Below are 19,116 nucleotides of genomic sequence, written 5' to 3'. Positions count from 1 at the left end.
GCGTCTGTGAGAAACCAGTAGTGAGTTTAGGCATATAGGTTTTATTTAACCTTGCGGGCTGTGTGTTGCATCTGCACCCACGTTGATCCACAGTTATCATTGTGAAGTCTCTTACAATTCTAATTAATAATGGTTCTCTTGTCATCCCCTTCTAAGACACAAGAAGAGATGTCTTGTATCCCTTTAGGGTTTGAACCAAACCTCCTCAAAAATTAATTATAAAGCATTTTCTTTTTTGCCTGGTGGGTTCCCAAGTCAGCTTCTCCCAGCTAGGGTGTGTCTGGTCCGTGTTCTGCCTTTGCTATATTCAATGGACTCATGCACATGCAGGACCCTCTCATGGGTCAACTGCATTGTGATCTGTTTTGCGTCAGAAGCACTGCATGGCACAGTGAATAGAGCTTAACATGTCTGTTTAGTAACTGGTGTTTCAGTTCTACTTGTTAAAAATACCACCCAATATAAAGCATGTGCCCTTTGTCGGGGGAAGACAAGAGCAGCATATTGATTTATTAAGATATCATCGCATCGAACACTTGAAAGTAGCTCTTAGTAAGGGATCATCTCCGTGATATAGTTCACTTAGTGGAAACTTTATATAGGCATAGAAATGAATGTCTTTCCCATGATGGTGCTGACACAGCTTCTAATTCAGTCTTGTTAAGCTGATATAATAGATGATCCTAAGTGGCCATCGCTGTAAGCTGGTACAGAAGGGATGTGTACCTTTTAGTACTTGCAGTAAGCTTGCATACCAGAAGACTGCCATTCTTTTCTGCAGATGTAGCTTTTCAATATAAAATAAGTAAAAACAAATCTTTCTCACAGCATCATAATGTTAATAATTACAAAAAAAACCCTGTGTTTCTACACCCACAATTGTTTTACTACGTGTTTAAACTCATTTTCTCACCACAGAAGCTGTTGTTCCTCCAGCTGGCGATGGTCACGTTGGCTGCCTGGCAGGTGGCTGCGTAGGTCTGAATGGCTTGGCACAGCACTGTGCTGTTCCCCTCAGTGAGGCAGTGGTCGTAGACACAGTCAGAGAAGTAGTGTGCTGGGTCCACCTTCGTGTGGCAGGAGGAGAAGGGCCCTCTGGGGTTCTGGATGATCCAGCAGGCTGATTTAGATGGCATGAGTTTTTCTGCACTGCAGACGGGGCAGTTGTCTGAGCAGCCGTGGTCACAACCGGCGCTGCCCGTTGACATCCAGCTTGTACCAAAGGTGAAGGCATTGTTCACAACAGAGCCACTCGGGGTGGTGAAGTCATCTGAGGTCTTGCCATTGAAGTTTCCACACAGGCCTCCAGGCAGACCTTTGTACACTGCAGGGAGGGTGATGAAGACACTGTAGCTCATATCATAGTTCACGGTGAGGCCGAAGTCTGTCTTCAGCACTGTATACGCCCCGTTCATAAAGATGACAACGCTTCCTCCATGGGGACCGAGATTCACTGGCAGCGTTTGAATAACACCATTTATCTGACAGAAAAAGAAAGGACATTTAATGATGTTCCAAACTGTTCAGTGTGTTGTCCTCATGCACTTCTAAGGTGATGCTACAACCGATGTGTGACACCATTGACACTTTGTACAAACACAACCTGTTTTTAATCATATATATATATATATATATATATATATATATATATATATATATATATATATATATATATATATATATATATATATATATATATATATCTGATGTCACGGCATCTATTAGGGAAATGTTAATAAAACATATGAACCTAAAAAGGGTAATTTACTTCGGCTGTACCATCTAGGAAATATGATGATTCTCTCTTTAAAAATATTCATTTTTTTTCCCCGTCAATAGCTGCTTTTCTTACTTTTAGGAAGTGTTAGGATTTGTTGGCACCACGTGGTTCCATATGAAGCTTGCACACTAAAGTCAAAACGAATTATTTAGTGCAAGTTTAAAGTAATTCTGCAATTTAATGAGCAGCTTGCACTTTCATCCAAGAATCTGCCTGAGCCAGAGGTTTTGCTTGCAGGGTTAAGTGGGTGGGAAACCACCTCATGTTCTTCCGATGGAAAATAGTTCTGCAATGATATGTGCATGTTGCTTATCCCTGCCTTTTCCTTTTGCTTCTAACTCATGGAATAATATTATGGACTATAATTACCTGGACTGTTCCACGTCTGCCACTTTGAAGGTATATCTGAGTCTGGTACACAGAGATGAAGACCTCCTTTGTCACAGCTACTCTCATTCCTTGCCAGTGTTCATTCGTCACCTCAACCCGGAAGTTGGGTAGAGTACTGTTCACACCACGGAATTCAGACAAGACATACTTGCAGGTTCCCTGGAAGTCGAACCTTCTGCCATCAAAACTTGTATAGTGAGGGTCTCCCGATGCCCGGCAGATGCCATCAGGCAGAACGTGGCAGCCGTAGACACCACTGACGCTGGTGCAGGTCTGACCGGCAGGACAAGAAGATCTTAAGCACACAATAGTCCTTGTGGCTCCATCGCATCTGCATAAAGTCTGGCAGTTGTCCTTTTTCCAGAAGGTGTCTCCTGCTTGGTAATATTTCCCATTGTCCGTGCAGCCACACTGACTCGGGGGCACACATTCAGTCCCGCTGAGAACAAACCCACTCTTACATTGGCACCCCTCCTTGCATATATTTTGGCAGGTGCTTGGCCGAGTCACATTTGCACAGGACACAGGGCAGGAGGATCCACACAGGTCATACTGCTGGTTATTGCGACAGGTCAATGCTGGAAGAAAACACAGAGGATTAATTCATACAAGCTTGGCATGCTGTTACGACAGTCATCAAATTATCAGATTCCATTTAATTGATGTATGAGTGTTCCAGAAATCGCCATAGCACTATACATGATTGAAGTATATCCCACCAGTGACATCACAAGGTTAACTTTATTATAATGTTGTGCAAAGAGAAAGTAAAATGGCCTGAAAGTGCACAACACAAAAGAGGAATCAAGTTCTAGCTAGACGTCAGATTGATTTTAGATTTAGGGGAGAATAATGTTATATGTCAAGATAAACTAAAGAGAAAATGTATTCGATAATAGTATTAGTTTAGGATACATCGCAGAGGTGAAGCACACTGGAATAACACTTTTAACTGCCATTTTTGTTACAACATTCAGACTATGTTCAGTAATGAAGCTGCTGGTATTTAGAACTGAAGGTGCATCCTGTATAATTTAACATAATACATTTGTAGCCATGCCAGAGATTCAGTAAACCACTAGAAGCACAGGTGTTTCCTCGAGTGTCTGACCCCAGGGCCTGGGTCTTCTCTTCAGTTGTTTTCCTTGCTCCTCCGTGTGTGCTCTCCTGCCCACAAATGCTCTGGATCCGCCTTACAGTGCTGTGAACTGTCTGCAACAACTCTAATCAAATTCAAATAAAACCTAGAAGTGAGGTGGCTGAGAAAAACGAAACACGTTCCAACGGAAACCTCTACAACTACCGGGTGGCTTTCGCGACTTCAGTCCAACATCAAAAATCCCATGATTTGGGTAGGTTCAAAACATGTAGGATATTGTTCGTTCGGTATCAGGGGCAGAAATTACCTTCAAGGCCCTCAAGATAACGTGTTGATTCATTTCCTACATGTCGAGTAGTTTCTGGATCGGTCTTACTATATTCTTAACCGATGGGCTGTACAGAATGTACTTGCATACATTCTTCTCTGACATTTGTGCTCTAAAATGTGGGTACAATTTCAAAGCTATTTTTATGCGTAGTTATCAATTGTTGTTGCTGTCAAAGTTCATTAATTTAGTGCCCTTTTGGTTAGTGGTGTTCTAGTTACACTTCCATTTGTCCATTTAAAGTTATTCGCTATTGAAAAACGATTTACAGAGTAAAATATGTGTTTGGGGTAAAAGGCACATCAAATATTACGTCCCTGGGAATATGATCTGGGTAATTAATCGTATGTGAGTAAACAATATAAGAGTTACATGGGGCACAAAAGCGAAGTAAATGATGAAATATAATCTATGTCAACAATAAATATCCGAAGGATACCCGGAGCAGGAAATACACTAAACTGATTTGGTGCTTTGTGCAGCAACCCATTCTCAGAAATAGATCCCAGACCCTGGCAGTTCTGGATCCTGCTTTGCGAGGGAACACCCTCAGAACACTTTTGTGATTGTCCAATTCTTCGTTCTACTTTCACAATCTTCAAGTGGAGCACATACCAGAAGGTAGTGAGGGAAGGCGTCCATCGGCTCAGTAGTGTCTGGTTGTAATGAGGTGCAACGTGCAGGTGTCTTGAATAGAGCCACACAGCTGCTGACTCTGGCCATGTGGCTGCATTTAGAACCGGCCCATGGTTCCTCCGCTCTTACTGTTGCCATCAATGAGTGCCACAGGGGAAATATTTGACACGCTGAACCAGCCCAGATGCTGCACAAAAGCCAAATGCAGTCATCCTTGACTCGAGGGAAGATAGAGTGGGTGGTGATTGGTTCCTCAGCAGGCGGTGTAATAAGAAAATCATGAAAGATTAAATAGTTGCTCTTAAAAGTGCTGCTCCTTTCCTTGAGACCTGCAAGTGCTAAGGTATATGAGTTCTAATCTGCACAGTGTAGGGATGACTCTGCGGATCCACTCAGCTGTGTCACACAGGGACCCCGTAGCTAACTGGTCCCCAGAAGGTTTTGCTCTGGATGACCGCAGGTCCCAGTGGAGAGATATACTGTATGATAGATAGAGCAGCCAAAGTCCAGGGACACAGGCTAAGCAGCTCAGATCATCTGTTCTGCAGCATATGCACTGAAGTTTGCATTATCTTGCATTTCTATTGCCTTAAACATGCTTCATATGAAAGATGTTAAGGTGCCCAGTGCCTTAATATTGTTTCCGGACCTACTTTCTGTGCCATGGTCAGAAACATCACTACACTCATGTGTTGCACATGAAAAACGATACATCTATGTCTTATATTGTGAACTTCTTTTAAAGCCAGGAATAGTACAAGGAGGTAATCGATTTGTCTTCAACCAGCCCACAAGAAGCTAATCTGTGTGGCTTGTGTGCACACCCAGTTGGTGACATTGATATGCTCATGCAAGTACTTGCCAATGCCAATTCCAGGGATGACGTTTTACACGTTCAACAGGCACGTGCAACTGTGCATAGCCTGGTTGCCTTCTTGAGAACCAGTGTAAAAGTAAGTAAAGCGATGGTTATTTACCAATAAATAAAACAGGATCAATCGTGAAACAATGAGAGTGATGTAGATTTAGAGACCAGTGACAAACAACTCAAAGCACCTGCTCGAGGGCCATCCACACATGCACTCAGACCAGCAGGTTACCCCCTTGCACATTGACTGAGAAGGACTTTTGGGTAAGTCGTGTTTGGCAACTGCATGAATGGTCATCAGGTTGCGCAGTCCTATAAAATCTTTAAAAATGCAAGAAGATGATGACCAGTTATGGTTTGAAAGGTGTAGTGAACGTTGTTCCTCTTGGGTTCCATGCTGCCACTTTATGCCAACTAAAAGCTATTTCTGCGGATCTGCATTTTTATTATGCACAATAAAAGCCTTCCTATAATATGGCATTGTAAAGGGGAGAATTGTGTCGCTTGGATTGTGAAGAAATCTACAAACCATTGGTAAATGCCTTGAAGAACATTGCACAGAGTCGAGAGCTTACAATGATAAATGTTATATCCAGAGCTGCACTGTGTGGATTTACCCAGAAATACATTCACTGCAATTAAATGTACCCAAAATACTTTAAATTAAATGTCATTGCAGTTGTAGACAAACAAAATAACATTTCAGTTTGCAGTAATGACCTGTCACAGTGACAGTGACATTTGAGTATTCAAATGTTCACTTACCACATCCAATCAGGCTCCTCCATTCCTGGATGGCAACGCCTTGCTTCTGGCAATGGTGGGCGTAGCTTTTAACAATTTCACACAGGGTCCCATGGTCACCATCTGTCCCGCACATGTCATAGACGCAGTTCTTGAAGAAGACATCAGTGTCAGCATTGATGCCATTTCTAAAAGGACCGGCGGGATCCTTCATGATTCCACAGTGGCTCTGGTTGCTGTACTGGGCCACCATATCCTCACCACACACAGGTGGGTTGTCAGTGTCTATGCAGTGGAAATCAGAGTCATCGTCGTCTTCCCGCCAGCTGTTTCCAAACGTGACTGCGCTGCTCACCAGGGAGCCATCGGGAATCCTGAGATCATCACTCTTGTTTCCATTGAAGTTTCCACAGAGGCCAGATACAGAACCAGAGTAAGCTGCCGGGACTTGGACAGATGCATGATGGGACCAGTCGAAGGACACCACGAGGCCGAAATCGGTCTGTACCACTGCAGAGGATCCACTGAAGTAGACCTGTACTTTCCCAGACTGAAGGGATAGTGGGAGAAGTGACAGGTCCCCATTGATCTACATTAAGAGAAAACATCCATTAGTGACGTGCTAAAACCTTTGTTTTATGGAATTCTAATCTCTGGTGTATTTACACAACTTCTGACACGCGTTCATGCACAAGTTTCCTATGCGTTTGTCTCGATAAACACACACTTAGGGCCTTCGCAGCACTCCTAATGTACCTGTTCCTCTCTCTTCCTCTTGCCTTCTTCTTGCCCTATGTTTTATCTTACCTGTCTGCGGCCTTTACCCCACAGGGAGTTTAATTGTGCCTGAAAAGAGTGCTGGTGCCAGAGCATCAAAGATTTGCACTTGTGCAAAAAACTGAGCAAATTAATTTAGCACCATGTGTTCTGCTTTACTAATAGAGGATGGTGCAAAAATGTTTAGCCCAAATTGGAATTATCTTAAATGCTTTCACCTGGGGAAAATGTAGTGCTGCGTAACATAAAAAGAAATGTAGTAGACACCTTTTTTGTATGTTATGAAGTACAAAAAACAGCTGGATTCATTTTTGCTCGTGTGCAAACATTTTAAGATAATATTTATTGTGACAGAATCTGTTTGCTCCATTTTGTATTATCAAAGCATTTGCTCATTATTAAGCACCAGTGCAAATCATTGATAATCAGGCCCCTGCTGGAAAAGTAAACAAAGAGAGAAGGAAGCACAAACCAGCCTTTTTTTTATAAACTTTATAAATCATTATTATGTTTAGTAAAGATATTCTCCTATTTGGTCATCGAGCGGCAGTGCTTTGTGAAGTACCTGATTTCACTTTACAAATATATGCAAAACAACTGTGATAAACTCCAAGCGACGTTTCCAGTGTATGGCGACAGAGCAGGGAAACATGGTGACAGCCACCGATTTAGCTTTTATCCAGTTCTCAGAGTGGTATTTTTGCATTATGAACTCTGGTAACTGCAGGCCGAGGGACGGATGCTTTGCGGGGTAGGGGTGGGGGGTGGGGGTGGGGGGGGAAGCCAGCCAACAATAGGAATTTATTGGAATTTCAGGAGAATTAATGGCGTTCCAGACTGAGGAGGAGATGTCTAGAAGGCAGAGGTGGACTGGGAACCAACAGAGGCCCTGGAAATAATGTTCAAAATGCCCCTCCATTACACATGTTCTGTATGCCCAACCCTTTTCCTATGGAAACATTTGGAAATACCACACAGCAGGGACCCAGGGTGCCGAGGCCTAACGGGAAACCTCCAGAGTTCCCTATAGGCCAGTCCACCCCTGGCCAGGGTGCAGAGGCCTACCAGGAAACCTCCAGAGTTCCCTGTGTGCCCGTCCATCCCTGGTCAGTGTGCAGAGGCCTACCGGGAAATCTCCAGAGTTTACTACAGGCGAGTTCCCTATAGGCCAGTCCATCCCTGCTAGAAGGAGGTGGTTGTCTAAACTTAGCATTTATTTAATTGTAACTAAACAACACATTTTCCTCAAGCAAGGATTCGCACACACTGGCGTCCTGTCTGCCTATTTTTGATAAACACCATTTTGCATATTGGTATCGCTAATGAAAAATTCAAACACAGGAATTGGTTTTCAATGTACAACTTTGTTTTAACTGTTGGGAAGTCAGTAATAGGTGTGAACATCTTTCAACATTGTTTATCTAAATAAAGTTTCAACTGAAGCTTTCTTAATGGAATTGTTCACGAGGTGAAAGATTTAAGCAGAATGTCTCTGTGTTCCTCTTTAAGGCTCCTTGTGATGGTGAAGGCTCTCAGACTTGCTTAAGCGGTCTGCGCTCTACACGGTAGCGCAATGAGGCAGTAGCAGCCGCTGCGGTGTCTACTAAGGCTGAAGCTCTCTTATTGACTGGCTGCGCATTCACACACTCCCTCATGCAAGCTTCCGGTTCAATGACTCAGGGCCCGATTAATATCACCATATTGTGCAGCAGTAGGAGCGTGGCAGGATGAAATGGAATCCGGCACTTTCATTCCCTGCTCCATATTCACGCCTTGTGGCGTGTCAACAGTCCTGGTGACCACAAACAATCCGGGGCTGTTGGTGCAAGTGGATTCTAAAGGCACAGCACCAGTTCTGCACTATTAGAAAAGGGTTCGCACTTCTGCACCCCTTGCTGTGCTGTTAGTGCAGGCAGGCAGCTTTGCGCCTATTCGGCAGCCTCAAACAATCCTTGCTCATTTCATTCATACATGAGCTACAAGATGGCCGCGTCAGGACACCGTTAGGACATAAAATGATAGGTTATTATCTTTGCTTTTTGTTGCACTAACTGTGCTCTGAAGAAAGGGTCCAAACGCGTAAACATTTCAGTGCAAGTAAAATACAGGGATCAGGGAACCCAGTGCAAAGTGTAGTTTTCAGGCCTCATTTCTACTTCACCAAAAGTGCTGCTGCAGTTCCGGAGTCTCACTGACACTTTTGGTGATGCTGCATGTGTCCCTGATGAAGTGCTCCGCGTGCAGTAACGCTGCATTTACCATGTCGTCAGGATTAGGCCATCAGCCCCCTACTCACTTACCCACTCTCTCACACGTGCAACTCACTCACACAAGCAACTCATTAGTCACTCACTTGCTCACTCAATCATATACACAATCAAAACATAACTCCTTCAGTCCATTTTTGGACATTCAAATGTTCATATTCATGGGTGTGAAATGTTTAAGTAAACCTTGTTTTAGTTTTTGAACTCACACTGGTAAGTGGTTCCTTAGGCACCGCTTATCGGTTGAGCAAATGCAATCCTTGCAAGACTGCAAAAGGGCCTGGAATGACTACCGCCATTATCTTAAGTGTGTGGCCATCAGGGTTCAGAGGTTTTGCACTGGTGCGGGTGCAGCTTTGTGCAAGATTAATACCAAGGAAAAAACTGCCCGAGCGCAAAAAATATATTCTTTAAACCGATTTTTGAACGAGCACCATGTTAGCACTAGTGTTAATGTCTTTCTCTATCAACGCTTGGGCAAATCTTGCCCTGGTGCAAACATGCTTTGAAAGAATATTCCTTTCCTAAGACAATGTGTGCCCTTCTGCTAATTCCTTCCAAAATCCCACTTGCTCATATGCAACGTTTCTCAATGGACAATTATACTTGACATAAGCAACCTTGGAATGAGTTAGCGCTACTTTGCCCTTGGATAAGGCCCAGCTATCAGTCCTCTTTGTTGTTACTGAGCTGCCGGGTGTTTTTTGTTTGTTGACACCAACCTAAGGGTGATATCACTAAATCGAGGAAATCACCAGCGTTCCCTTTTTATGGTCCAGTTTTCAGAACCCCCTCTCCACCTAGCACCTGTCTGGCCATGCATTGGTGATGCTGAGCTAGCATGTCTGTAGATATCACAGTGAAAGCCATCAGTTTCTCAATGGCTGCCTAATAAATGGCCAAATAGCAGTGACATGTAAATAAGTACTGTGGCGCTCAATTTCCTCACCTGAACACTTCCAAAGCTTCCACTCGCAACCAAAATCTGTTCGCCGTAGACGTTCACTTCTACCGTTCGTGTCCAAGCCACCACTGGTGACAGTCGGTGCTCGTTCTGCACCATGACGCTAAAGTTGGTGAGACTGCCAGTGTTGCTAGATTTGCTGAGGGTGTACTTGCAGGTTCCCTGGTAGTCGAAGGAGACGCCATCAAAGGTGTGGTAGTGCGGATCCCCGGAGGCCCAGCAGATGCCGCTGTCTACCGGGTAGCACTTCCTGATTCCATTCATGACTTTGCACTCCTCCAGTGTGGCGCATGTGTGGGCTTCACAGACCATCTGCTGGGCAATGCAGGTGCACTTCTGGCTGCAGGTGTCTGTTAGGAAGGTTTCCTCGCCCAGGTTGTAGTAGAGCCCATTCATGGTGCAGCCGCACTGGCTCACGGGTACACAGGAGCCGGCGTAAAGCGCATACCCTTCATCACAGACGCATCCGTCCATGTTGTCTGCAGTACAGGCAGCATTTTGGTAAAGGTTGGCACAGGTGGTTGGGCAGCCAGTGCCAAAGAGCTCATAGTGACTGTTCTCAGCGCAGTCGTCATCTGTGGAGATGAACGTGATAAAACGTGAATTATTGTTTTAAAGCCCACTTTACATGCTAATCATGGCAAACAGAACCTTAATTCTCTGGCTTCTGGAGAGCCTGGCCATCATTTCCCTGCAGAGCGGTGTTGCGATTGGACATAAGCTTAAAACAAAGAAGATCTTGTATACTTACACCCTAAAGACTGTCCCAGAAAACAGGCACACATGTGAGATGATTTATAAGAGCTACATTTGAAGGAAATCAATTGAGCCCCAGATTTGCTGCCTGCATAATCATGAGTGAATAAACCATGCTTTGCTTCAAATCATGCCACATAAGATTGTTTTTGCCAAGACAAAAATGGAACTAGCCTTTTTGCCCACCTTTTTTTGGATTGCTTCATATGGAATAGAGAAACTAGGCTAGAAATGAACTTAGCTGGCACCATTTAAAATACGCATCTGTACTACAACAAGACATTGAGAACTTTGAGCAAACAAGCTAATATCACATTTTCTTGCTTTTCATGGAATACCAATACCGTATTCTACACATCACATTATGATAGCCTCCTCCCACTTTAAGATGCTGCAGTAATAAGTGTTCCTATTACCCAGGAGAATGGTACTCAATACAGCACCCCCTGATGGGATGAAGTGCTGAGTTCACCCTGCCAAGATTCAAACATGGGTCCTGTAGACCGAAGAGAGATGCGCAAAGTCTTTAACGGACCGTAAAGCCTACGGGCCCGGTGATTATTCCTATTAACGCTCCACGCTTACGTCCCAAGGTTCTGATAGCAATTGATTAAGAACTGCTGTCGTGCCTCTCGCAAATACTCACCCAACCTTACCACCATTTAAATTGAAGGTGGATCTGGAGCCCCTCTTCCATTTCCATGGCTTCTGGGTGCCTTATGACGAGCAAAGCAGTGTGGCAGCACAACAAGTGACGGTAATTGCGAGGAACATGGAGGGAGAGTTGGACGAGGTAGGTGATGGCCAGAGGCAGGGAAGATGTTGGGTGGGTGTGAGCAGCTGTGAGCTTGCTCTGAATGCGGATTGGAATCATGTGATCCTGCCCACAATCAGTGCAACCTGATTGTCTGTCGCGCTGCACATATGAAAATTTGGAAATGTAGCAAATTAATATTGCTTCACTTTTCGAATAAAGAGAATGGGACTGTGTTTGAGGCAACATTTGGTTGTTCCCTTTCTGATCACTTAAAGGAGCAAAGTACTTCATGTATGACAGTGTGCACAATTCGCAATGTCATACGGAGTGGTAGGAAGTAAACATGTGTTTGCTTCTTGCCATAACGAACAAGCAGCAAACCTGGAACAATCGATGCAAACTCTTGTTGACTGATCCTCGAAATATTTGCACAACTCTAGCTATAAAGTGCTGACATTGGAGGGGTTTGCTAGTTATACATCAGGTCAATTGGAAATGAATACATGAAAAGGTTGCCAATTAGAAACGAGAGTGCCACCGTATAGCAGAAAACCTACCACATTGCATCTGTGACTTCCAGTCTGGAATCACCAGGCTGTGAAGCTGGCAGACCGCCTCGTAGGATGCCGCCGCCGTGCAGAGCATCCCCTTGTTGGTGCCATAGTAGCAGAGATCATAGACACAGGAGGCGAAGAACGGATCTGCGTCCTCGTACCAGTGACACTCATCGAAGGGACCCGATGGTTGAGTAATGACCCGACACAGCCCTTGGATGGCTCCCAAATTAGTGCAAGTGTCGGTAGTGTTGCTTTCTCCGGAATCATCGACACACCTGAGAGGAATAGAGAGAAGATTACTTCATCGTAGCTCGAATCAATTGAAGCTGAATGCAGGAGTCTAGTGTGGTTTCTCCCAAGGTTATCAGAATACTTTGGGCCTGATTTACCAAAATGTTTTCCATGGGACTTTGCCATGTTAAAACATTTTTGAAAATCAGGCCACTTTCCCTTAGACGTTGATGCTGTTTGATTCTGAATTGCCTTGCTCTTTTCTAATGATTATTCTTCAATGCGTCTGCCAAAACACAAGGGGGATTTCTTTTTTGGCCCCATTATCCTCGATAGCTCAGTTCCTCCCAGAATTGTTGTTGTCACTAACCTCAGCCCTTCCTTCCAGCGCAGAAGTACTTCAATGTAGGCAGTGAGGCTCATGACCCATATACACATAACATGGGCCTTACCGTCCTAAGGTGAATTAGAGCTAGGGTCCTGCAAGATGTTTGCCATTATTCATGAGCTGCTGCTTGAAATATGTGTGCAGAAATGACTCAGCAAAACACACATGACAATGGACTCAGCTCAGCTCACTAGCATGCCACTGCCACCTTAGTGTGCAGCTGGGGAACATGTATGAGCAACCTCATTAAGACTCCTATAATGCTTAGACAAATAGCCCGAATTATTACCCTCAACACGCTCACCAGCCATCATCCACAAGAGGGCATACCTCAAGATGAGGAACTCACTCACCATAATAATAATAACAAGAATAATAATAATAATAGTAATATTAATAATATTAATAATCATAATAATAATATAATAATATGCCAGTTTACAGAAACATTGCATTGGTACAATTAGGCAAAAAACTTGAGCTGGGGGGCATTACTGCCTCAGGTAATGCCCTGGGGCCCCAGTCATGAGGCCATTAATGAAGGCCCGGGTGCATTAACTGATGCGGTAATGCCCCCCCTACAAGGGGTATATTGCTATCAGTACCCCAGCACGTGGATCTGGGGTACTAATAGTGTCTTTGAGTAATTTGCTAAACGTCTTTAGCGTTTCCCCACTGAAAAATAAAAAAAACAAACAAAATGGCCACCATGGAAAGGGAAAAGGGACTATATGTAGTCCCTTTTCCCTTTCCATGGTGGCCATTTGCACAGCTGCGGAGTTGCGCCGGGATCACTGCTGTTCTCAGCACCAGCGACGGACCAGGCAGCACAAGTTAAATGAGGAGGGTGTGGGAGGGGGCAAATATGTGTAAAAGGAGGTTAGGGGTTTGGGTAGGAGGGCGCAGGGGGGCACATACCTGGGCACCCAGCAGAGGAAGATGCTGGCCTGCTGCTCTGAGGAGGCTCAGAGGGGGGCTTCACCATGTGGTAAAGCCCCCGTTCCGAGTCCCCTCATTGGCTGGGAAGCATAAGCCAGGCTACTAATTGATGATAAGGGACAAATTGCCTTATTGCAAAAGAAAATATTAATTCAACTCAATTTTGAAACCGGTCAAAGGAGAGTAGGACTAGGGCAATTATTTCTCTGGTGCACACATTCACTGAAAGCACATATTCTTTGCACCATGCAAATTGTACTTGCACGGTGCAATGTTTCGGTAGTGTTGCCCTGGTTTTTGAACTAACATGATGTGGCCTATACAAATACCTCCATTGCATACAATACATTGGCTCTGCTGCTCACTGTATGTACATGTTCACCCATCCCAAGACTGCCCTGGTTGATTCACTCAGCCAGATCAATTCTGTCAAGTTACTCCCAACCTCGTGTGGAGACTATTTTATGTTAGTCATGCTACATATATAACTTATTGGAAAGTGATTCTTTCCAGGTGCAGTGCTTTTCAAATAATCCTCTACCCTTTCTGTACAACTAATTTGAGTTAGATCTGAACAATTCTGGAAACCTTTAACCCTGTGTGTGCTAAGAACGTGTACAGCATAACATCTGCAATAGGTTTTCACTCCGAAGCAGGCATTTAGTAATGCATGTGTTCCACAGTGAGCACAGCCACAGACTCCACACCCCTCCCTCTCTATATGTTAAGGCCCCAATGTGTTTTCTTTTAGATGATCCCCCACCTATGGCTGAACTGTATAGATTGCATGGGAGGAGATTACGCGAGATTTGATTCCACTCCAAGGTAAAGCAATAAACATAACCATCCTCAGTACCGCGTACACATGAGCTGGATTTCTTTTGGAGTAATTAAGATGTAATGACATGTACCCTGCTGAACTGATGTCTGCTTTCCAGGAGTTCCCAAACTCAGCATCACTCCGTGCAATTGTCCCATCGGGCTTCCTCTTGTCATCCCCACGGACTCCATTGTAGTTGCCGCACATGCCACGCAGCTGGTTCTGATATTGGGGCCCAACCTGGACAGTCACTGTGTTGCCCCCATTGTACTGGATACGGACCCCAAATGGTGTGTCCACAGAGATGGCGCTCTTGAGAGCTGTGACATTTGCTAGAAGTCCCAGGCGAGCTGGTAAAGTCGTTTTGATTCCATTGATCTGAAACAAAGTGGTGAGTGGTTAGAAGAATGACGTTCACACACAGTGGGAGCTAATGACTCCAAAACCCACCCAAAATCATAGATAGTTATTGTAGGTAGGAAACATATGTTGTATAGCTCTGAAAGCCCTGGCAATAGTAGTCATCTGACAAAAGTGCTTTCCCTACTTTGGGCAAGTAGGAGTTTAGCAGAGTTAGCCAATCGGAACAAATAGCTTTTCCACAGTGTTTGACATGAAGTAAGCAGAGCTGCCTCTATGAAGTGATCATTGGAATGGATAATCATCACATATGCAGCCAGATGTCATGTTACACCACCAGGAAAGAAACCCACAACAGGAAGACTCCTTTACAAAAATAAAGACAAGTCCAGAGGTGTCATGGAGTCAACAACTGCAAGTGTGTTTAATCAAGACCACTAACATTTTAGGAGGTAACTGGAAAAATGACGACCTATCAGATAAGACTGGAGGAAGTTGTTTCTCTAGCACTGCGCTTGTTCAACTCTTCTGTACAAAAATACAGAATATTGCATCCCTTTTGTGCTTCACGTTTGTGTTGCCTAATCATTCCTATTTGGTGGTATTCATTGTTGTACCCAGCATACACAAGCACTAGTAAATTAAAATGTGTATCTCCCTTATCAAGGAAGGCGACTATGAGCAGCAGTTAAATATGAAGAAGTGTGGGAGCCCCTCTACTGAGAACGAACAGGGGTCCGATACCCTGTTCTGTGGAATCTCTCCCACCCAGGAGGGTCTACAACCACGTTTTAGCTCACTGCACCCTTTGCAGAGGAGAACTATCAGTCTGGTCCCACTCACTAGGGCAATCCAGCACCATAATGCTAGTCTATTCTCCTCTGAAAAAGAGTACCATCAACAAACCCACACAAGTGTTTCATCCTTGTTGGGCCTCCTCGATAAGGTGACACTGAGCCTCTCTAAGCCACCGTGAGCAAGGGGTCCATATAAACTCAGACATACCTAGTAGCTGGAGCCCTAGTGGACCACAGTTCCGAACATTCACCACGGAAGCAAACAGTGCTCAGGAGATGTTTGTTTATTGAATTTCTAATGCGCACCAGACCCAGAGGTAGCAGGGTGCAGCAAAAAGAATGTGCAAAGCTTACAAGTTACATAGTGAAAATCACAGTGACATAATAGTAAATACAGAAAAACATAAAGGTGGGTGCATTTGCAAAGTAGATACAGAGTTTACAATCGTAGTTTATGTTAGAGAAAAAGGAAAACATATATACAAAGGCAGACATGTAGCATGATCAAAAGGAAAACATATTTACAAAGGCAGACCTGTAGCGTGGTCATGCAGTAGTCACGTAGGCAGTAATGCCTGTTGACTGAGAAAGGCGATGTAGCTCTTTCTGAAATAAAGGTAGGGTTGGTCAGCTCTTAACTCGTGAGGTAGGGAGTTCCAGAGTTTAGCAGCCTTCACCGGGAAGCTATACCACCAATCTTAGTGGATTTGAATCTGGGTACCACAAGACAATTGGCATTGATAGTTTTGGTGGTCCTGGAGGAAGATCTTCTCGACAGTTTGTCAATTAGGTGGATTGGGGCTGCGTTGTGCAATGCTTTATGAGTTAAGGATGCGATTTTTAGCTGTATCTTGTCTTGTGTGGATAGCCATTTGTGTTGACGTCTAATGGAAGTCATATGTACTCTTTTGTTAATGCCCAATGCTGCTCTGAGGGCATTATTTTGTAAGATTTGGAGTTTATGGATGTTAGTTTTGTTAGTGCCGCAGTAGAGGGCATTACAGTAATCTAGTCTTGATAAGATTAGCGCTCTGGCCAGAATAATACAGTAGTCGTTTGACAAGAAAGGCTTGCCCGCTCCAGTTTGCATATGTATGATGTAGTAGAGGCCAGGGATTTCACTTGTCTATTGAAGGACATAGTTGCATCCAGATAGAATCCCAAGGTTTTTACTTCCTTAGAGACTTTGATATTATTGCCATCAACGATGAATGAGGTATATGCAGGACCTAGTTTGGTGATATTGGAGGGGGTACCCAAATTACCAACTCAGTCTTTTCATCATTCAGGCAGAGGCCATGAGTGGCCATCCATGCCTGAATGATGAGGTAGATTCTATTCACCAGCGCTACATCCTTGTCATTATCCCCAGAAAGCGGGTAGAGAATCTGTGTATCGTTTGCATAGTTAGTGTAGTCATCGTCACTAGAGATGTGTGTCATTGTCTCTCCCCTCTAATGATCCCTTTTGTTTTATTTCGAAAGGCATTGCCCATCAAGGTGCTGGTCTTGCATAATGGCAGCCACTTGGTGGATGCATATAGCATAGAGTATGTGTTAGAATTGGTTGCTAGGCAAAAGGCAAGTACATATTTTAACATGAAAACTCATTCCTCCTAAGTGTACACAGTGACCCAATTAAAAAGGGGATGGGTTGGTTGAGGATTGAGTAATGTGCATGTTGCAAGATGTTTTCAACTACGAGAACCCCAATGATACAGAGGTAATATGCTCTCAATCATGATTCCTATAGTCAAGGGATAAGCTTTTATATTGCCATGATTATTCTAATCTAATTAAGAGGTATATGCGAAAAACGATGTTCTTAAGCCTGTCGCTTAGTTTGGTTATAAAGCATTTAAATTTCAAGTATACAAATAAAATGTCTCCGCTTACCAGTGGAACTTTGCCTTGTTCGAAGACGAGCTTGACGTTCCTGTCAGTGCTGTTCAGCCAGATGGTGATGCGATACACAAAGGACACGCGCGGGTTCTGGTAACGCCTGTTCTCTGCCACCACCCGGAAGGAGAATCCAGAGGACGGGCTGGAGCCCTGGCTGACCTCGTAGGCACAGGTTCCCATGAAGTTGGCTACAGCGCCATCGAAGGAGTGGTAATGGGGGTCTCCGGTCACCGTGCAGATTGCCCATGGACTCTGGCATCCAAGCTTCCCGTTCTTCACTGCACACTCGTGTCCCTGGGCACAGCTGGTACTGATGCAACTGAAGTTACCAGTGGAGTCACAGCGGCACCTCTGGGAGCAGCCAGGGAGCCAGACAAGATCACCAACCTATGAAAAAGACAACCCGATAAATATGGGCAGAATATAGAGGAATGGGCAAAGGCGGAATGAACTAAGAGTATTGCGTATGAGAGAGGCTGGACAGAGTAGACGGGACAAATGGAAGCGGTAGAATGGACAAAGGCCTAGAAACATGCTTAGAAAATAGGGAGGAATTATACTAAAGGGGATTGGATGGATAGAGCGGCTATAATGATATAATGGACCGATGAGAAATACACTGAGAGAAAGAGAGAGAGTGAGAGAGAGTGTGTATGTGCAATAAAAAGCAGAAAGGAAATGTGGGAAGGATAATAATTATTAATTGCTTTAAACTATAGCCATCAAGCACAAACCAAAACAGATGTAGGGGAATACCTCAGTGAATCATATGCAAAGGCATTCCATGGAAGGATAATTAGGCTGATGGAACATTTTGTAATAAGTGGATGAAGTGCTTGGTGGAGCTATGGGTTTTTGAACAAGGAATGTCTGGGCTGATTGGTCACTGCATATAGATCTATTGACTCTTACAAATGTGTTACATTGCTGCACAGGACAATGCAGGACTAGTCCTCTCTTTTTTGGTAGTAAAATATGTCAGTTTATTTTTTATTAGACGTTACAACACCAGGAACTGTTGAGTTCACCCGACTTCCCCAAATGAGGGAGGAACAGTAAATGCACACTTCTCCAGCGTGCATTCTACAGTCCTGGCCAGTTGGTCTGCTCTATTTATCAGAATGTTGTTTCCGGAGAGGTGACTGTGCTTTCTGTATTGTACAGACATGTCTCTTGAAGTCGTGTGCTCCCCTGACCACCTTCCAGCACCTATCCACATGCCTGACCATCATGGGTATCTTACTGGGACACGGCCATGCCATCTAGCTCCTTATGTCGGCCTAATGCCCACACGCATACTATTCCTTCTAAGAACGTACTTACATTGGACTCCAGTCCCTGAGGGTGTGCACCCCCATAAGCGCATTGAGGCCATAATAATGGAATAAATGCACTAAATAAAAGACAAGCTACTACCACTGCTACAACTCCAACATTTGAGATTACAGGTGGTTATGGAGGCTCCAGTGGAGTGAAAATATATAGATCATGTTCAGGCCATAGTGTGTAGCCACTCATGGTAACCTGTGACCAGAATATCAGTTTAAGAGACGGAAAATGCACTCACGTTGTAGTAGCGCCCATCATGCTGGCAGCCACACTGCTCCGGCTTCACACAGGTGTCCCCACTCCTTAGGTACCCATCATTACAGAAACAGCCCTCGGAACAGGTGGCACCACAATAGGGTGACAAAGATGAGGCAATGCAGGAATCCTGACATCTACGATGGCAAAGTTCATAGTGGCTGTTGCCAGGG

The 19,116-nt window shown here is 44.3% G+C and overlaps 1 protein-coding gene across 1 annotated transcript; it reads right to left on the bottom strand.

Moving 5' to 3' along the window:
* Nucleotides 1-1,237: 1,237 nt before the first annotated feature.
* LOC138537531 (IgGFc-binding protein-like) lies at nt 1,238-18,591 on the bottom strand. Its single transcript, XM_069641459.1, has 8 exons — nt 18,586-18,591; nt 17,354-17,746; nt 14,393-14,679; nt 11,924-12,198; nt 9,839-10,428; nt 5,867-6,434; nt 2,150-2,748; nt 1,238-1,324 (listed from the first exon to the last, which is right to left on the bottom strand). Exons 1-8 carry the CDS (start codon nt 18,589-18,591, stop codon nt 1,238-1,240), a joined length of 2,805 nt encoding a protein of 934 aa, XP_069497560.1.
* Nucleotides 18,592-19,116: the final 525 nt, after the last annotated feature.

This window comes from Ambystoma mexicanum, chromosome 1p (assembly GCF_040938575.1).
Source record: "Ambystoma mexicanum isolate Mex_15411 chromosome 1p, UKY_AmexF1_1, whole genome shotgun sequence".
Taxonomy (NCBI): domain Eukaryota; kingdom Metazoa; phylum Chordata; class Amphibia; order Caudata; family Ambystomatidae; genus Ambystoma; species Ambystoma mexicanum.
The sequence above is the reverse complement of the archived record's forward strand: the minus strand, read 5'-3'. Positions and strand labels throughout refer to the sequence as shown.